Source organism: Podarcis erhardii, assembly GCF_964252035.2.
Source record: "Podarcis erhardii genome assembly, chromosome: 14".
Classification (NCBI taxonomy): Eukaryota; Metazoa; Chordata; class Lepidosauria; order Squamata; family Lacertidae; genus Podarcis; species Podarcis erhardii.
In genome coordinates, this window is record NC_138503.1 from 53503509 (window position 1) to 53524176 (window position 20668).

General features: G+C 49.4%; 1 protein-coding gene across 3 annotated transcripts in view; it reads right to left on the reverse strand.

The window, feature by feature from the left end:
- Positions 1-20668, reverse strand: part of TNRC18 (trinucleotide repeat containing 18) — a 136957-nt gene that overhangs the window by 44325 nt on the left and 71964 nt on the right. For 2 of the 3 annotated variants that reach the window (XM_081839449.1, XM_081839448.1), the window contains exons 7-14: positions 18402-18607; positions 17174-17320; positions 14682-14869; positions 13538-13958; positions 10136-11116; positions 8500-8672; positions 6273-6409; positions 5754-5882 (exon numbers count right to left, since the gene is read on the reverse strand). In XM_081839449.1, coding sequence (XP_081695575.1) covers positions 5754-5882; positions 6273-6409; positions 8500-8672; positions 10136-11116; positions 13538-13958; positions 14682-14869; positions 17174-17320; positions 18402-18607 — 2382 coding nt within the window. The remainder of the gene's footprint in view (positions 1-5753; positions 5883-6272; positions 6410-8499; positions 8673-10135; positions 11117-13537; positions 13959-14681; positions 14870-17173; positions 17321-18401; positions 18608-20668) is intronic. The other variant, XM_081839450.1, reaches the window with a different exon arrangement.

Here is a 20668-nt window from a genome sequence, read left to right on the forward strand (position 1 = left end):
AACAAACAACCCCTGCTCTGACTTTCAAGATTCCACCAGGCATTTACACACCTCCAGACTTTGAAAGTCTACAGAATCTCTCTCTCTCTCTCTGTACATACATTCTCAAGATGTTTTAATTCAGCATTCGGTACCCATTGCTGCATCTGCACAGAATGGATACAAACTATATATATTTCTGGGCCAGGATTATGCTCATACGAGACCTGCCGCGGCCCAGGCCCAGGAATTCAGCGGCAGAGTGGGAGCTTGGAGATCTGAGGCCACATGGGTAGAGCTGGGCAATATCTGGTTTTCAACACTGTGATATTATCCTCCGCCAGGGCCAGGGCCTTCTCAGTGATGGCTCCGACCTGGTGGAATGCTCTGTCCCATGAGACTAGGGCCCTGCAGCATTTAACTTCCTTCCGCAGGGCCTGGCTTTCAATTGGAACTTAGCCTGATCTTTTATTCCCCTTCCTTCCCTCCCCCCTCCCCTTTTTATGAAGATCACCCACTCTGGGATCTCATAGCTGGTTCTCCCCTGGTCTCCTCGCTAGCCCAAGTGGGACTAATTTAGCCAGCTAGCCCTGGTGATCATCTAATTTTTATTGGATGGATTTCCCCCCTAAACTGATTTTTGAATTCTGAATTTATTGTTACATTTTATACTGTATTTTATGCTGTTTTTTGTTGCATCAATTAAGTGTTTTAAATTTGTTGTTAGCCGCCCCGAGCCCAGTTTTCTGAACCGGGAAGGGCGGGGTATAAATAAAAATGTATTATTAATTATTTATTATTATCACCAGCTAAACATCGTGATGTATATCGCTATGTCACTATGTCTGAAATCAGGATGGAGTTACCGTATTTTTCCCTCTATAACACGCAGATTTATAAAAAGTAAGGGGAAATGTCTGTGCGTGTTATAGAGCGAATGTGTGGTCCCTGGAGCCGTTTGTCCCAAGTGCATGGCAAAAATCAGGCAAAAATCATATTGTGCCGTCAAGGAGGAGAGAAGGCTGCTGCTTTCCTGCATTCTGCCTCAGGGTCTTACTGCCCACCCTGTTCTGTTTTCGGTTGCTGTTTGCTCAGACGGAACAAAGAGCAGTGAAATCCCCTCCCCTCCAGGCAAGTAGAGAGGAAAGCAGAGCGTCCCTGCTCCGGTGCTGCTGCTGCTGCTGCGTCTGGGGACTCGGCAGGCAGCGGAAAACATGCAGATGAGAGAGAGAGGGGGGGGGCTGGCTTGAGTGGGTGGGTGGACTTTTGCCTTCCTTCCCCCCCCCTTTAAACCCCTCTCCTGCATTCTTAGCCAGCTGCTTCTCCGCACACCCCTCTCGTGCTCCTTGTCCCTTCTATATTTTTCCTTCCCTCCCCACTTAAAACGTGGTTACAAAGCACGGATCCACATGGATCCTCAGGATCTTTGCATTGGGTCATCCCAATTTCACCATCAGATCACATAGCAATGATCTGATGCAAAAACAGGGCTGCAATGGTGCAAAAACGTGGTTACAAAGCATGGATCCACATGGATCCTCAGGATCTTTGCATTGGGTCACCTCAAATTCACCATCAGATCACATAGCATGTCCATGGCTACAGCCTGCCCCCCAAAAATCACGCACCCACTGTTGCCTGGGGTTGCAATGGTGCAAAAACGTGGTTACAAAGCATGGATCCACAGGGATTCTCAGGATTTTTGCATTGGGTCACCCCAAATTCACCATCAGATCACATGTCTGTGGCCACAGCATGAAGCACAAAAATGATACATCCACTGTTTCATTCAGAATGTTTTTTCCCTTGTTTTCCTCCTCTAAAAACGATGTGCGTGTTATGGTCAGGTGTGTGTTATAGAGCGAAAAATACGGTATGTGGAGTTATGTCTGGGGAGTCTTGAAACCCCTTTACTCCCTGCTATGTTTTGCTCCAGCCTGCGAGACAGAAGCTATCCTGAGACCCACCAGCAGTTTCTTTCCTTGGGGGGGGGGCAGCTTTCCAAGCCAGATTCAGCTGCAAGGGGGCACTGGGGACATCTACAAACTAAGGAGTAATTTATATAACATACAACCCTATCTTACAAGATATGGGTTCAGTTCTAAGGGCTCCACATATACACCCAAAATCACATGGTGTGTCCACCCACCATGTATGGGGGGGGGGGTTCAGTTCCGAGGCCCATGCACAAAGGCAAAATTGTATAAAAACCACCAGAAATACACACAGACATTCCTACCTATCCAGAGCAGGTTTTGCCCTCCATATCACTTAACTGGGCTCTGGGATGTTTGCATAATAATAATAATAATAATAATAATAATAATAATAATAATGTATTATTTGTATCCCACCCATCTGGCTGGGTTTCCCCAGCCACTCTGGGCGGCTTCCAACAAAGATTAAAAATACATTAAAAAGTCACACATTAAAACTTCCCTGAACAGGGCCCCAGAGCCCCCGCACTTCTTTGCCGGAAATAGAAGGTTTTATCGGCCTCTTAAAAAGCCTTTTTTCCATGGTGCATGTCCCCCTATTCTCCAATTATTTAGTTTTACCACCATCCTCACAAAGCTGCAATCATGTTAAGTACAGGCGAGCGTAAGTTGCAGGCCCTCTGCATATCGTGAAATCGCATCTTACAGGGTGTGTGTGTGTGTTTTCAGTTCCAAGACTTTTGCAAATACAGTCGTACCTTGGAAGTCGAACGGAATCCGTTCCAGGAGTCCGTTCAACTTCCAAATCGTTTGGAAACCAAAGCGCGGCTTCAGATTGGCTGCAGGAAGCTCCTGCAGCCAACCAGAAGCTGCGGAAGCCCCGCCGGATGTTCAGCTTCCAAAAACAGTTTGCAAACCGGAATCATCACTTCCAGGTTTGCGGCATTCGGGAGCCAAAACGCTCAGGAAAGCGTGTTCTCCTTCATGGAGAGCACGTGTTGCGGTGGGGGCCGCCAGAACACTCCAAAGTTGGGGGGCGGGCTAATTGATCGTTGGCCACTGATGCGATTGGGGCTTCCCTTGTTGTTGGGAAGAAGTTAATGTTGCCATTTATTGATTGACAGCCAGAAATAGTAAAACTCCTTGCACAAGGCTAGGGCTTCCTCTTTTTACCCGTGCATTGGATTGCCCGTCCCTCCCTCCCTAGAATAGGGTTTTGTGCGTTGACCTTGCTATGCCTGTCATGGGGTCGTCTGCTTTGGAGCGGGGGCCTGGTAGGATTTTTGTCCATCTGGCTGAATGGCTGGCGCCATTTGGTTTTTGCCTACTGCGTAGCAAATCGTCACAACTTGTAAGGTTCGCGGTTAGGCATTGGTTTATGGTTTGGTTGGTTGAGGGGCACGGATTGGCTGTGCCTGCCCCTCTAATGCTGCTGCTGCTGCAAGGGATTCCATTAAAGAAATTGGGAGCTAACTATTGCTTGTCCACTCTGTCAAGGGGGCTCGGGCCATAGCAATGAGCTCCTGGTTGCATTTGGGGTGAGGGCAGGTTCCCTGCTCCGCGTAACCCCCAAGTGTATTCCCCCATTCTGACTTTCGCATCATGTGGAATATCAGTCTGTCCCCCATGGTGGGGGCTGATAGTCGCAACCAATGCCTACGCAACCACTCACAAATTTGTATTTTAATAAAGTTGTGGCCAAAATTATGCCAAAAATCTTAAACAAAAATTTCTGTGTGATGTGTGAGTTATTGGGGTGGACCTGGGGACCTCGACATGCAACTAAGCTGTTCCAAAACCAAGGTATGAAACAGTGCATACTCACACACTTGGAACCGAAACCCTGTGCAAGCATCCAATGCTGTCACTAGATTTTGAAAGGCCACCCAAGTTCCCGTGAGATCTTGGAGGAGCATCCCAGGCCCAGAGGGAGGAGAGCGGCAGGCTTGGCCCTGTCTGGGTGCTGTCCCCACACTGAGGCTGAGGGGTTCCAGCCAGCCTTCAACCCAGTATATTTGAAATCTCACAACTTAAGTGCACATCAGATGCGGCCGTACTGCAGACATTCCCCTTCCCCTAGTAGCTCTTGACTGTTTTTAATGAATTTAAAATATATCGTAAGCCGCCTTGAGAACTTTGGTGAGCAGGCTAGGTGTAAAGACTCCAAATAAATGAATGAATCAACAGTCTTGAGCTAAGCGGTATGGAATAGTGGAAGAGAAGTAAAGGATCTGTGCAGCAACACACATGGTTCTGGATGGCCAAATTCGGTATTCTGCCTTTAAGGAAACAGATAATTCCAGACCCTGCAAATTTGATCAGGATGCCCTTGAGTCCATCATCCAAGTCGTTGATAAAGATGTTGAATAAGACTGGGCCCAAGACAGAATGTGGCTTCTTTTAAGATTCCCATCATGTTTGTCCACACAGACATATACAGCAGTACCTTGGTTCTGAAATGCCTTGGTACTTGATATACATAGGTAGCCGTGTTGGTCTGCCATAGTCAAAACAAAATAAAAAAATTCCTTCCAGTAGCACCTTAAAGACCAACTAAGTTAGTTCTAGGTATGAGCTTTCGTGTGCATGCACACTTCTTCAGCCTTGGTACTTGAACAACTTGGAACCTGAACACTGCAAACCCGGAAGCAAGTGTTCCGGTTTTCAAACTTTATTCGGAAGCCGAACGTACTCCGCTTTGAGTGTTACACTTCCGATTTCAGTGTTATGCTGAGATCTGTCTGTTTTTGCTATTTATTTTGCATTTTTGTTTTTGCGGCTCCTGTTTTTGTGACTGTGCGGAACGCAGTTCAGCTACTGATGATTGACAGATTGTGTGACTGCAGTACATTGTTGATTGCTTTCGTTTTATGGATCAATGGCCTCGTTACCCATTCATGTTAAATTTCTGTTTTCGGGGTTGCTTTTTAAAGTCTGGAATGGATTAGCACATTTTGCATTCCTTTCTATGGGAAAGCGTGCCTTGGTTTTGGAACACTTTGGTTTTGGAACGGACTTCCGGAAGGGATTAAGTTTGAGAAGCAAGGGACCACTGTACACATCAAACACACTTACACAAGCCCCAGATAGCAGCAATTTCCCCATGTTTCCTAAACCAGCTAAGCAGACGAACAGGGTTACAAAGAGACGGAGATTTGCAAAGACACACTGGACAAACAGCAAGAGAGGAAGAGGAGGAGAGAGAGACCGAGGGAGAGAGCAGGAGCTGAACACCCACATTGCCTGCTAAGCCCTTGGCAGAACCATTAAGGCTCCGTCTTGGCAAAAGATTCAAGGAAAGTAAGAGACCAGCCTTAGTTCACCATGTCAAGCAGGATTCCTTAAAACCGCTGCACTTCTAATATGTCCCAGACTCCTAAGCAGAGGCGAAGCAATTTAAAAAAAAATACTCCATTAGGGAGCATAGACAGAAGCTAAAAAAGAATCAGTGCCCTGGACAGGACCCAGGGATCTTCTACACAGATCTACAATGGCGACAGTGCGCAGAGGCCATTGCCAGGATCAGGGCCCCACCAATAAGCAAGCGGCCTTGTCTCGTGTGCTGCTCTGCTGTTCAGCAACCAAAACAACTTCTCTCCTCACCCCCCCCCCCGCTTTGCTCATCCAACGTCCCCTCCATGTGTGGCAGCAGCCCACCCCTTTCTGCTGCACTCTGCGGCCACAAGCCATGGGCGCCTTGCGCGGCAACCCTCCTCCGAGATGCATGCACCTGCCGACTCAGCCCTGCGCTGGAAGAGAGCGTGTGTGTGCGCGCAAGAGAGAGAGAGAGCCGAAGAGACCCTGCTGCCCACGGCTTTCCCCGCAGTCCAGCCTTACTTTCCGCTCCTGCTGTCCCTCTTCCCTCTCTCCATAGGGGGCGGCACTGTGCTCGGTCCATGCTTCCTCTTCCTGGGCCTTCCTGGGCCTCGTCTGGACAAGCTTCTACTTTTCTCGTCATGCTTTTCCCTTAAAAGAAACCACAGGCTGGGCTGTTAACCAAAAGCGACACAGGCATCAAAAATAAAATAAGTCGTCAAAAGAAAGAGAGGAAGAAATGGGAAGGAGACCGCCGAAAGCCAGCTAGATCCATCACCAAACATCTAAAACTGCCCTATGCTCAGATCTGACGCCTCCAGGAAGGCTACCGCGAATCCAAAACGTGGAGAGCGCTCAAGGCCACGTCCACAAGTCATGAAGCCATGCTCTCGACGTTTTTGCAAAGCTCAGTTCAAAGCACACCGATAACAGATGCCACCAAGAGGAGAATGAGGAAAGCCAAGGAGGAGAGTCTAGGGACAGCGGCGCCAACCAGGCAGCCGTGGAAGCCCGTAGGGGGGCTCCTCCGCGGCAACTTACTCTGAGTCTCTCCGCCGCTGCAGTTTCACCAGCTCGCGCTGCTTCTCCTTGTACCTCCTCTGCAGCTCGGCCAGCCTCATTCTGAAGTCCAGCTCCATGGGATCCATGTTCTCGATGGCCGACTTGATGGAGTGCATCTGAGAGGAGAAGAGTTGGGGATGCGGCAGGAAGTGAGGCAGGGAAGAAAAAGAAGAAGAAGAAGAGAGGATAGTGAGGGCAGTGATGAGAGGGCAGCTCAGAAGACAACACGGCCTCATCTGCAACTCAAGATAATAATAATAATAATAATAATAATAATAATAATAATAATAATAATAATAATATAGTGGTACCTCTGGATGCGAACGGGATCCGTTCCAGAGGCCCATTCACATCCTGAAGAGAACGTAACACATGTACGCGCCGTCTGCTTCCGCGCATGACGTCATTTTGAGCGTCTGCGCATGTGCGAGCGTCAAAACCCGGAAGTAATGCGTTCTGTTACTTCCAGGTCACCACGGAGCGCACCCCAAAAATGCTCAACCTGAAGCGTATTCATCCCAAGGTATGACTGTAATTTTTTATTTGTATCCTGCCCTGCTGAGGCTGGGCTCAGAGCGGCTAACATCATAAAAACAACACGATATGCATAAAAACGGGCATCAATTTATTAAAATACATCTTAAAATTAATTCAGAAAAGTTAAAATCTGGGCAGGTGGCAATGATCAGGTTGGAATTGAGAGTGGTTAATACTTGCCAGGACCAACTGTTTCCACTGATCATACAAGGACCTGTGAGCAGGTTGGGGGTCTCCTTTGGGCTTGTTTTATATAAAAGAAAGTAAGTCAGACTGCATCCTGCCCAAAGGCCTGGCAGAACAGCTCCGTCTTGCAGCCCCTGAGGATGTGTTTCACTTCGAAGCTCAACGCCCGCAATGGGCAGGATGCTCAGAGCATATGACACACTGAGTCTGCGTGAGTGACTTCAAGTTGCCAGTTACAGATGGGTAGCCGTGTTGGTCTGCCATAGTCAAAACAAAATAAAAAAATTCCTTCCAGTAGCACCTTAAAGACCAACTAAGTTAGTTCTAGGTATGAGCTTTCGTGTGCATGCATCTGAAGAAGTGTGCATGCACACGAAAGCTCATACCTAGAACTAACTTAGTTGGTCTTTAAGGTGCTACTGGAAGGAATTTTTTTATTTTGTTTCAAGTTGCCAGTTTGCTTCTAGAGTCCACATCATGTGCTTGTGTTAACTTTTAAAGTGCTCAACGGCCTAAGACTCTGTGATCGTCCTCTGAGGTCCTTCTTCATGCCTCCTCCACGAGAGGTCTGGAGGGTGGCAACATGAGAACAGGGCCTTTTCTGCAGTGGCTCCACATCTGAGGAATTCTCTCCCCAAGGAGGCTCACCTGGCACCCTCATTACATATCTGTGGGTGCCAAGTGAAAACATTCATCTTTTCCCAGGGCTTTGGCTAATTACTGGGGGAGAGGGGAAGTATTTCTGTTATTGTTGTTATGCATGTTGTTTTCATGTTGTAAACTGCTCTGTTATCTCTGGGTGACAGCGGTATATAAATTTAAACAACAACAACAACAAAATAATAATAATTCAGAAGGTTCTCTTGTTTCAGCTGCAGCTTGTCACTCAGTGAGTTCTCTCACCCGCCCACAGAGCTCCTTGAGACCATATAACACCGGTCCTGAAAGACCTACATTGGGTCCCAGTACGTTTCCGAGTACAATCCAAAGTGTTGGTGCTGACCTTCAAAGCCCTAAACGGCCTCAACCCAGTAGACCTGAAGGAGCGTCTCCACCCCCATTGTTCAGCCCGGACACTGAGGTCCAGATCCAAGGGCCTCCTGGCGGTTCCCTCATTGCAAGAAGCAAAGCTACAGGGAACCAGGCAGAGGGCCTTCTCGGTGGTGGCGCCCGCCCTGTGGAAACCCTCTCTCCAGATGTCAAAGAGAACAACAACTACCAGACTTTTAGAAGACATTTGAAGGCAGCCATCTTTAGGGAAGCTTTTAATGTTTAATAGGTTATTGTATTTTAATATTCTGTTGGAAGCCGCCCAGAGTGGCTGGGGAAACCCAGCAAGATGGGCGGGGTATAAATAAATAAATATATTGTATTATTATTATTATTATTATTATTATTATTATTATTATTATTATTGCCACCACCCAATGCCTCCCCCCACCGCCACCTTTCAGAGCCAAGTCAGCTGCAAATAATTCCTCACCGGTTCATCTTTCTTCTGCATCCAGCTGTACTTTTTGTTGGGATCCAGTTCCCGGGGCAGGCGGATGTTTTTCAAGCTGTCCATGAAGGGGTTCGAGAGGACTTCCATGAGCATCTGAGTGCTGGCAGCTAGCAGGCTCTCCAGGGTCGGGCGGGCGGCAAAGCTCTCCAGACCTGCTTGAGAGGCAGTTTGGGCTTCAGTTAGAAGGATGGAGAAGTCTCAGGTTCACAGAGAAAATGGGGCAGCCCTAAGCCACACACGTAATACACAATGGCCTGGTTCGGATGAAACAGCCAGATAATGACTTGGCTGTGTGTCCCCAGCCTTTGCTCAGATTCCCTCTCCCGGATCTCCTGGGTTTGGGACTACAGTTTGGCAACAAACCAGAACTGGAAGCCCACTTCAAAGCACAACGCATGGGGTTTTTTTTGGGGGGGGGGAGTGGACCACAGGGAGAACTTCCTATCACTTTTTCATAGCTCTAGAACCCAGGTTCATTCAGTAGAGCTGAATGGCGGGCTTCTTCAACTATGGCAGTGGATTCCACAGCTTCCGTACGAATGCGTAGGGGTGGCCACTGACCTGCGCAGGTTTAAAAGAGGTTCTTGGGTACCACAATGCACAAAGGCACCAATGGCTACCAGCTGCAGTTACTACAGTCTACCTCCACCGCTGGAGGCAGCGTACTTCTGAACACCAGGGACTGGGAACTACAAGCGGGGGGAGAGAGAGCTGTTGAGCTCAGGCCTTGCTTGTGGGCATCTCCTAGGCCTCTGCAAGAACAGGAAGCTGGTCTAGGTGGGTCCCTGGCCATTCCGAGAAAACTATAGTTTAGTTTGAGAAAGCCGTAACTGACCTAGTTCAGCAGTAAGAGCAAATCATGGCATACAGTGAATCAGCAGTTAAGAGGGGGGCCAAGGAGAGCAATCATAAAAACCCCTGAAATCTTAGCTAAGGAATCCCTGACAGATGGCCTTCCAAGCTTTGCTTAAAAACCTCCAAGGAAAGATACCACCTCTCTTGGGAGTCAGTTCTACTGTCGAACGACTCTCTGTGTCAGGAGGTTATTCCTAATGTTTAATCCTTCCTTGTAAATTGAATACATTGGTTTCTGGAGCAGCAGAAAACTAGCTTGCTCCACGCAAGGTATCTGAAGGTGGCTCTCAGTCGTCCAGGCTAAACATACCCGACTCCCTCGTAAGGCTGTACAGCGCATGTGTCTTTGAGCATAGCCTCTCCAGTTCCTTGCACTGACCCAGGCCTTGTTCCTGAGCAGGACCCCCAAACGCACGTTGCCTTTGAGAGGAGCTGTGGCTCAGAGGCAAAAAAAGTGCTTTGCATTATGCAGGGGCCCCCCCTCCCCAGTTCAACCCAGTTAAAAAGCACCTTGGGCGCCTGGGAATGAGCAAGACCTTTGCTTGTGATTCTGGAGTCTGCTAAGTCAGAGGAGGCAGCAAAGAGGCAGCATCAGAAACTCATTCAGCTCTAGGAGGCACCAGTCAGACTTTTGCAGTCCAAGCTCATGCATGTTTACCAAGACTGAGGTCCTGCAATGTTCAGTGAGAGCCTTGCCCTCTGTGTTTGTGTCTCTCTGTCTCCAGTGCAAGGAACGCAGCCCTCTGGCCCCCAAACCCACCTTCTGCCTCCTGCCTCCTCTTCTCCAGCTCCAGCTCGGCGATTTCGCTCAGCAGCGTGATCCCTTGCAGGAAAGTGTGTTCCGGCGACAGGCTAGAGGACACCTCCAGGTTCACCACTGCCTCTTGGGCGACGCTGTCGCCCACCAGCAGCGGGCACGCCTGGGGCAACTCGGCCGCGGCCACCAGGGCGTTCATCCCGGCCAGGGGGTCTTCCGGCTTGATATCCAGGGCTGAGACGAGGCAGGAGACCAGCTCGCTCCCGCAGCAGGGCCTCTCCGGGAGCGGCTCCTCTTCCGGAACAAGGACAGGGAATTCCCTCCCCTGCGGAGAGCGGATGTGAGGCAGCTCCAGGGACAGCGACGGCTCCTCCACCTGCTCGGCCGGCCGGTGCAACAACGCGCCTTCGTAGTCGACGTGGACGGGGCAAGTGTCGGCGTCCGCAGCCTCTGCTTGGCTCTCTAGATCTGCAGGACAGGCCATCGCTTCGTACACAGGCTGGCAGTCCTGAAGAGCTTCTGCTTCTTCCTCCTCTTCCTCTTCCTCTTCTTCATGCCTCAAGCTGCTCAAGGCCTTGCCGTGGCACATGAGGAGCCCTCGGCCACCCACGTCCTGGAGCGGGCGAGCCACAGAGGCTGCCAGGTCCAGGGCTCCCACGTCCTGCTTGCAGATGTCCCCGTCGTGGTTTGCGTCCAGCTCCAGCTCCGTCTTCACTCGTTCTTCCAGAGGTTCCTCCTCCTCCTCTTCTTCTTCCACCTCCTCCTCCTCTTCGTCTGCCCGCATGGGCTTCACGATTTTGGATGGGGAGAGGTGGGTGGGCTTGACCTCCGGGGAAAGGGCCAGGCCCTCGGGGTCTCCAGCGGGCAGAGGGATGTCGGGCGCCAAGCCATCTGCGTCCGAGGCGGCCGTTGGTTGGAGGAGGTATGGGTAGTGTCTTCTGAAAGAAGCCGGGAGGGCCTGGAAAGGGTATCCCGAAGGAATCTCTGCAGGGGGAGGGAAAGAGAAGCTGGGATCATGGCCAGAAAGCAAGGAGGAGGCCCAAGGACCCCCTGCCCTACAAACAAATATGGCTGACATATCTCAGCTAAAGCACCCATGACACATGGCCACCCAACCTTTAATGACTTTCCCCTGGCAGAAAATGGGGTCCACATCTTGTTTAACCATCATGAATAGTTCCAGACACTCATGCACCTGTAATTTATTGACTTTGGTTTTATTTTATCCCTGCATTTGTTCAACAGAGATCTGTAACTGTACAGGGGCTATGCACATTGTCATCAGATCCTGTGCGAGAACTCGTAATTTGCAAAATCTTGTACAACCTTTTTCTGAAAATGAATAAAATTACTGCAAGAAAGGGAGGAAGAAGGAGTCCCTTTCTCCCCAAGGGAGAAGAACTGCTATAATAATAATAATAATAATAATAATAATAATAATAATAATAATTTATTATTTATACTGCACCCATCTGGCTGGGTTTCCCCAGCCACTCTGGGAGGCTTCCAACACAATATTAAAATACAGTAATGCATCAAACATTAAAAGCTTCCCTAAACAGAGAACATTGGCCTGGGTCTTGCGGTTATATACCTGCTGGGATTGACAAGGCATATGACCCTCACCTGAATCTCATTTAACTCTAAAGCAGAACTGGAAGGTTTTCCTTAATTGCGCCCAACAAGAAGCCAGGATTCAGGACATGGGCTATTTTTCAAAAAGGCTGGCAATTTTCTAGCGCTTCTGTTTGCAGAGACAGGCTTGAATGTGTGTGAGAAGGAAGAGTGAGCAGGGTTTGGCAGAGGACTGTAAGTCTTAGCTGTTTTAAATGTTATTCATCAATCAATTGGATGGGGGGTGGGCAGAAAGCAAATACTTTTTTAAGACTTCTGTTTCAGTGTATCTGAAGAAGTGTGCATGCACACGAAAGCTCATACCTAGAACTAACTCAGTTGGTCTTTAAGGTGCTACTGGAAGGAACTTTTTTAAGAAGCACCCACATTGTTTTTAGTTAAGGCATGCATTGAGATCGCCTTGCCCCACATCTGCCCCCTGGGCTGCTTTGATTGGCAGAATTGGTCCCATAATACCTGTTCTGCATTTGTAAGAACTCAATTGTTTAGTGTGGCAGACCCTAGACCCTGACACTCCCTGCCTATTGACAATGTTATAGTGAATTGTTGTCCCTTGTCTTCCCTTCCCCCGCTGCCCTGCTCACAGTTGTGAGGAATATTCCTACCTTATGAATGGTCTGTGTCACCATTAAGAAAAGGAGGTCAGAGGAGGCCAATATGGATGTAAAATGTCCCTGGATCATGTGACTGTTCTTCTTTCAGTTCTCAAAGCTCTTAATCTAGCTCAAGGTTATACCTGAGGTATACCTGAGTATACTTGAAGGAGTGTCTCCATCATTCAGCCCAGACTCTGTGAGGTCCAGCTCTGAGAGCCTTCTGGTGGTTCTCACTGCGAGAAGTGAGGTTACAAGAAACCAGGCAGAGGGCCTTCTCGGTGGTGGCGCCCACCCTGTGCAATGCCCTCCCATCAGATGTCAAGGAACAACTACCTGACTTTTAGAAGACATCTGAAGGCAGCCCTGTTTAGGGAAGTTTTTAATGTTTGAAATTTTATTCTGTTTTTAGTGTTCTGTTGGGAACCACGCAGAGTGGCTGGGGAAACCCTGCCAGATGGGCAGAGTTTAAATAATTTATTATTATTATTATTATTATTATTATTATTATTATTATTATTATTACTACTACTACTACTACTACTACTACTACAGTGGTACTTCGGTTTACGAACAGTCCTGTTAACAAACTATTCGGTTTACGAACTCCACAACGAACTCCGGTTTGCAGACTTTGCCTCGGTCTATGAACAGAAGCCGAATGATGGAAGGCCTCATTAGAGAAAGCGTGCGTCAGTTTAAGAACGGATTTGGTTTAAGAATGAACTCTAGGAACGGAATAAGTTCGTAAACCAAGGTACCACTGTATTATGTTGTTGCTGTTGTTGTTGTTGACCTCTGAACTAAGCCAAATGTTTAACTGATAGCTCATCAATGGAAAAACAAGACTTTAGAGCGGTCTTGCCCCAAAATGGAAACCAGACATTCTGTTTTGGCGACCACAAGCTTGGTTTGAGGAGCCATTTGGCGCCTATCTTATAGGTTTCTCCTGCTGGGTCTCCCCTCGTTTCTGCTTCGCCCTCGGGGTCCCGCATTGCATGAGAACCCCAGCCGCACATTTTTCGCATGCCGATGACTTCTGAGCAGTGGAGGGGGAGTCATTTTTTTTGGGGGGGGAGGCGGAGAGCAGGAGAAAGCTAAGGAAGGAAGCAGCGAAGACAAGGATGCCAGGATCAAAGTGCAAGGGGGCTCCCTGCCCAGGTTTGGGCTTCCTTACCTGGGAACAAAGCCTGGTAGGGGCTGGAGGCTCCCTTCTCCATCTCCTTCTTCTCGGCGGCGTCAGGCTCCTCCTCTTCCTTGGGGGGGATGGCGGGGGCCGGGGGCGGAGAAGCGGGGGGTGGGCTGGAAGGGTGGGAGATGGGGGTGGCAGGGTAGGAGTAGGCCGGCTGCAGCGGGGGCTCCTCCATCTTTTGGATCACCTCCGCCTTGAGGACGGGCACAGGGGATGCCCGGGGGGACAGGGCAGGGGGGCTTCCGGCCTTGCTGTAGGAGGCAGAGGTGCTGGGCGACAGGACAGGGGGCTTCCGGCGCAGGAGGCCCGAGGCGGAGGTGGCGAGGCCGGGCTTGGCACTGTCCAGATTCCGCTTGGACATTTTCTCCTCCATCTCTGCCCGCTGCTCACTCGCTTTTAACCTCTCCTGCATGGGGGGAGGGAGAGAAGGGTGAAAAAGAATGATTAAAGGTAAAGGGACCCCTGACCATTAGGTCTAGTTGTGGATGACTCTGGGGTTGTGGCGCTCGTCTCGCTTTATTGGCCAAGGGCACCGACGTACAGCTTCCGGGTCATGTGGCCAGCATGACTAAGCCACTTCTGGTGAACCAGAGCAGCGCACGGAAACGCCGTTTACCTTCCCGCCGGAGCGGTACCTATTTATCTACTTGCTCTTTGATGTGCTTTCGAACTGCTAGGTGGGCAGGAGCAGGGACCGGGCAACGGGAGCTCACCCCATCACGAGGATTTGAACCACTGACCTTCTGATCGGCAAGTCCTAGGCTCTGTGGTTTAACCCACAGTGCCACCCGCGTCCGTATTTGTATATATAGCTCACAATAAATATAGTGCACTGAAGAACCTGGAACTCTGAGCATTTCTGCTAAAGCGCCGCGAAGAATTCACGACATGAAGGTGGAAGGCCAACCTTCAAGCAACAACCTGCCCAACCAGGGGCCTGTTTTGGATTGCATCGCCGGTGGCCAAAAGCAGTCGGGGACAGCGGGAGTTGATTCCAACATTGAGGGGGCACCTTGTTGGGTCAAAGCCGGTTCCTTCCGCTTCGGAAAGGAGAAAACTCTGGTGAGGTTTGGGCCTTTGGCGTCGCCAGAGCGGGTTGCCACTTTTGCCCCTGCGCTGGGGGACTTACCACCAGCTGGGCACTCCGGTGGAGCTCCATGGCGTGGGCGGCTTGCTGCTGCAAGATGTACAGCTCGTGCTGGCGGATCAGCTGCTGGTGAGAGAGGAGCTGCAGTTGCTGCGCATGCTGCAAGGAGCTCCTCACCGGGGGGTACATGGCGGGCCAGAGAGGCGGCGCACGGTCCATCAGCTCCGCCGCTGTGGAGAGAGACAAGGCGGACAGGAAGTCACAACAACACCGCTACTCAAAAAACAAAAGACCACAACATGTTCATAGAAGCATAGAGCTGGGAGGGTCGTCAATTCCAAACCCCTGCAATGAGACCTGTAGGTTTAGGGCACAATACAAATTCAGTAAATAATGATGATGATGCAGGAATTGTTCATCATCATCATCATCATCAGTCTTTATTACGGTCCAGAGACCCAACAAATCATTACAAAGCAATATACAGTTCATACAGCCTACCTCCAGGTTAAACAAGCATTTTGTTCAGATTATTTGTTCTTGCAACCACCGATAAAAACTTTGCCACTGCTAATGTTCTAGCATTTGTCCGGTCTTCCAATAGGAAGCTGACATAGTGAGCCTCTGATTTTCCCGGGAAAGGTACCAGCAAGGGTAGTATCAGTTCAGCCCTGGCCTGCTCATATTTTGCACAATGCAACAAAATATGTTTTATGGAATCGATGTCTTGAGCACATGAGCAAAGTCTGTCCTGGTAGGGAACTCCTCTCAACCTGCCATCCAACACTGTAGAAGGAAAGACGTTTAGTCTGGCTTTGGTGAAAAGCCTTCAATAGTTTGGTACTGTCAGGTTTTTGATATCAGATGTTAACTTAAAGACACACATATATTGTACTCCTACTGCCAGCAGACTACAGACTGTGTATGATCGAGAACGCAAGTCACTGTGTGCATTGTCCCATAATCTTTGCTTTAATTGTTTGCCGAACGTATGGGCTCGAACCCACAGCCCTGAGAAGAAGAGTCTCGTGCTCTGCCAACTGAGCATTCTCTCCCTAAGGACCACAAACAATTCCACCCCCCCTGCATCTGACCACACTTTTTTGAAAACACATATCTTTATCCAAATCTTTATCTCCGCCACCCCAGTGGGCCAACTCTGACAGGAGTCACTGACCTGTCAATCAACTGGTGTCATGGTGTCTGGTAGGTGGGTGATCTGACCTGCCTGTCAAAGCCGACCCACAAGAGTTGGCAAGAGGGGTCTTGTTCACTTGCAAGACAACTCAACCCTCCATGCCTGCGGATCTCATCCTGAATATGGGGACGCCGCAGGGGTGCGTGTTGAGCCCACTTTTATATATGCTCTACACAGCTGACTGTGCCCCCAAATACCCCAGTAATAAGTTCATTAAGTTTGCAGATGATACAACAGTGGTTGGTTTAATCACGGTTGGAGAGGGGGAGGTGGCCTATAGGAAGGAAGTTGAGCAGTTGGGGGAGTGGTGCAGGAAAAACAACTTACTCCTTAACTTAAAGAAAACAAAAGAGATTATTGTGGACTTTAGGAAATGTATATTGAATATTCAGCCACTTATTATTGAGGGGAAGTGCGTGGAACAGGTCTCAGTGTTTCGATTTCTGGGAATGGAGTTGAGAGGTGACCTAACCTGGGGAGAAAACAGCAAAGACCTGATGAAGAAAGCACAGCAGAGGTTATATTTTCTGAGAATCCTCTGGAAAAATAATCTCTCAAAGGACCTGTTTATGGCATTTTACCATTGTATTGTGGAGAGTGTATTAACTTATGGTCTGTGTGTGTGGTTTGGGAGCTGCACAGTCAGGGGAAAAACAATGCTGTCCAGGGTTGTAAAGACTGCGGAGAGAATAATTGGGCGCACTCTTCCCACCTTGGATCAAATCTATGCTTCCAGGTGCCATAAGAAAGCTGCAGAGATAGCGCAGGATAGTGCGCACCCCGGAAATGATCTCTTTCAGCTTCTGACTTCTGGAAGAAGGTACAGGGTTATAAAAACTAGGACTAGCCGCCTGAGAAACACTTTCTATCCAAATGCGATTTTGGTTCTAAACACAGTGTAAGGTAGTCTCTACGGGAGTATATTGTATTTAATTATGGGGTATCAGAGTTTTTAGGAGGGCTAACTAGGCTGGGGTAGCAGGCTTGTTGGTTTTTGAATGTCTGACGTAGATTTTTTCAATTTCGTTGTTTTGTATGGGACAATGACAATAAAGATTATCGTATCGTATCTGATAAACAGAGGGCTGAATCCTTCTGCCTACAGGGATCTGCTTGGGCACGGTGTTCCCCGCAGGATTGAACTCTGTCCATCAGTGATGGACAACTGAGCGAGGTTTGGGAGAACATGGCCTTAGGGCCAAGCTGGAAGAAAGGGAAAGAGCCATGGCTCGGGCCCTGGGCTCTTGAGGGTGAAGAAGGGAGTTCTAGCATCCCGAAAGCTCCTCCGTCCCAGAAAAGAGCCTTTCAAGCCATCCCTCCTGGCTTAGGTACTCACCAAAGTGCGGCAGGTGCTCGCTGGGGATCACGACAAGCTGGCCAGACTGAGGGTCCCTGGCAAACTGGTAGGCGGAAGGGAGCGCTCCCCCCATGCCAGCGGGGAAGCCGGGAGTCATGCCCTGGTGCAACGAAGGGTGGCCGAGACCTAAGAGAAAAAGGACTAGAGATTACTATACGTGGGGCTGCCTCGGAAGACGGTTAAGAAACTTCAGCTGGTACAGAATTCAGCGGCCGGGTTGCTCACCGGGGCAAGACGGCTTCAGCATATTACACTGATCCCAGCCTGACTGCCCTGGCTGACAATCAATTTCCGGGCCCAAATCAAAGTGCTGGTTCTGACCTATAAAGCCTTAAACGGCTCCGGACCACAATTCTCTCAAGGACCACCTCTCCCCATCCGAACCGCCCCCCCACCCTGTGATCACCATCCGAGGCCTTTCTTTGTGTGCCTCCTCTGCAGGGGGTCCGGAGAGTGGCAACACGAGAACAGGGCCTTTTCTGCGATGGCTCCCCATTTGTGGAAAGATCTCCCTCTCGAGGCTCTCTTGGCGCCTTCACTACGTAACTTGAGATGCGAGGAGAAAACCTCCCTCTTCTCCCAGGCCTTTGGCTAATTAAACCACCTATGGCCTTTCAAACTGGGGAGTATTGTTTAAGTCTCTTACTACGCTATGCATTTTTGTGTTTATACCATATTGGCCTGAATATAAGCTGCAATTTTTTAAAAATTCTGAAAAGTTAAAGCGCGGCCTAAAGTCGCGACCTTACAAAAACGGGCTTTTACGATATCACTGCTGAAACAGACATATGGTGAAACGGAACGGGGGTGAGTGCCTGCAGAATTTTAAGGGAGCAGCTTATATTCGGGTATTGTCTTTTTTCCTTGAATTTTAAAGGTGAGGCTTATATTCAGGTGCATCTTATATTCGGGCCAGTACGGTATATTGCAAACTGCCCTTTGATCTTCCAATGAAATGTGGCAAATAAGTGAATGATGGAATGACCTGGCTCCCTGTCTCTGGAAACAGCAGTCCAGGAAATGGTGCCGCTGGAACAAAACTGCTCCAGGTGAGGCCTTCACAGGTTATTTGCCCAGACGGATGCTGCCCCTTCACACAAGAGCGGAGACCTTCTGCCTGCCCACCCACCTACCCCTCAAGTTCAGTAGGTGCCGCTCCAATCCTGCAATCCCGCCAGCGAGCGGAACCCCTGCCCTGCGGACTCACCGTAGGGATGCCCCGCCAACCACATTGAGGAGCTGCTGGTCCTGGGCAGCCACGGGTGAGTGGCTAGGTGGGACGCAGGGTCAGCGGACCACCGCCCTGAGCCGGTCAAGGGGGGCCCCCCAGTCACCATGAGGTTGGAGTTCAAACCGTTCGCAGTGCAACCGGCAGGATGTATCCGCGCAAAGTCAGCCAGCTCTTTGCTTTCTCTAAGGGGAGGAAAGACGAGGGAAAGGATTAGGAGCGAGGGCAGCCTTTGCCAACCTGGTGCCCACCAAGTGTTTAGATTATAACTCCCATCAGCCACAAGTTTTTCGTTTTTTGAGTTGCTTCGCAAGACGGATTTCCCTATGGGCTTGCTTCGCAAGACGGAAACGTCTTGCAAGTTTGTTTCCTTTTTCTTAAAACCGTGCATTCAGGGGGTGCAGTTGCGACTTGACTTCGAGGAGCAACTCACAGCACGCAGTGAGGTAGCCTTTTTTGAGGTTTTTGAAGACTTTGGTGATTTTTGAAGCTTTTCCAAAATCCGTGCTTCGCAAGACGAATTAATTTCGTCTTGCGAGGTACCACTGTACTGCACTATTCTGTCTTCCTCAAACCACAGCTGGAAGCCTGTGCCCAATTCTGGGCACTATATACCTCTTCCCCTGGGCACACGCTCAGCCCAGGAATTTACTTTCAGTTCCACAGTCCCGACACACCCATAAATATCCGTTCTATGCAACCCTAAGCTGCCCAAATTGGGGGTGGGCTGGCTTTTTTGTTGTTTTGTTGGGGGGGTCAGAGTAACTGTAGATACTTTCTGCCCCCTTGTTATAAAGTGCTGGGAAGTGTCATTATGTGGTACCATATACCAAATTAATCATAACCACCGCTTAAAATGCATTATGCTATTTAAAAAAAAACAAAATCTGAATTTCAAGTTCCACATTTATTTATTAAATGTATATTCTGACCACCCTCTCAAAGTAGCCCAGGGCAGCAGGCCACAAGTGATAAAATAGTGAAAGTATCTTTGAAACTTTGGTGCACTGGTATACTGGGGACCTATTACAGAGCTGACATTTATTCAAAGGCACAGGAATTAAACTAAGAACATAAGGCTTTGGGACTCCCCCCTTAGAGGGGCCAGACTTGCTCCCTTCCTCTGGCGGGAAAAGATTTATTATTATTATTCTGGCAGTCCTTTGGGAACTGACTGCTTTTTAAGGATAGAGCTTTGCTGTTATATTATCTGTATTTTAACGAATCTGGTTTTTGTATTGCTTTAACCCCCACAGGTAGCTTAATCGCTCGTTAACGTTAACATTAACCTTTTACGTGTTCTCATCTATATGTGTTTCATCTGCCTTTGTTTAAATTTTTCTGAGCCGCCTTGAGCCCCAGTTGGGGGGGGGCGGGATATATATGAATAAAAAGAGGAGGAGGAGGAGGAGGAGAGGAGAGAAAGGAAGAAGAGGAGGAGGAGGAGGAGGAGGAGGAGGAGGAGGAGAAAAAGAAGGAGAGGGAGGGAGGGAGGGAGGGAGGGAGGGAGGGAGAGAGAGAGAGAGAGAGAAGGAGGAAAAGGAGGAGGAGGGGAATGAGAGAAAGAGAAGGAGGAGGAGGAGGAGGAGGAGGAGGAGGAGGAGGAGGAGGAGGAGAAAGAAGAGAAAAAGGAGAAGGAGAAGGAGAAGGAGAAGGAGAAGGAGGGAGGGAGGGAGGGAGAGAGAGAGAGAGAGAGAGAGAGAGAGAGAGAGAGAGAGAGAGAGGAGAAGGAGGAAAAGGAGGAGGAGGGGAATGAGAGAAAGAGAAAGAGGAGAAGGGGGAGAAGGAGGAGAGAAAGAGAAAGAGGAGGAGAAGAAGAAAAAGAGGAGAAGGGGGAGGGGAGGAGAAAAAGAAAGGGAAAAGGAAAGAGAAACAGAAAGAGGAGGAGGAGGAAGAGAAAGAGAAAGAAGAGAAGGGGGATAAGGAGGAGGAGGAGGAGGAGGAGGAGAACAGACCAGAGAAATCCCATCTAGTCCAGCATCCTGTTTTCCACAGTGGCCAACCAGATGCCCCAATCGGAAGCCACAAAACAGGACAGAGGGGGCAACACCTCATGTTTTCCAGAAGCAGCGGCAGGTGCATTTCCACCACCCCCATTCAGTTCCTCCTCCGCCCACCAAACGGTGAAATGGAATTGTGAAGAAGCTGCCCACCAGCCACCCTCCATGCCCAGGTCTTCCCTGCAGTCCACCGTTCCCGGATCCCCAGCTGCCAAGCAGCTCCCCCAAGCGCAACTTGCGCTCCAC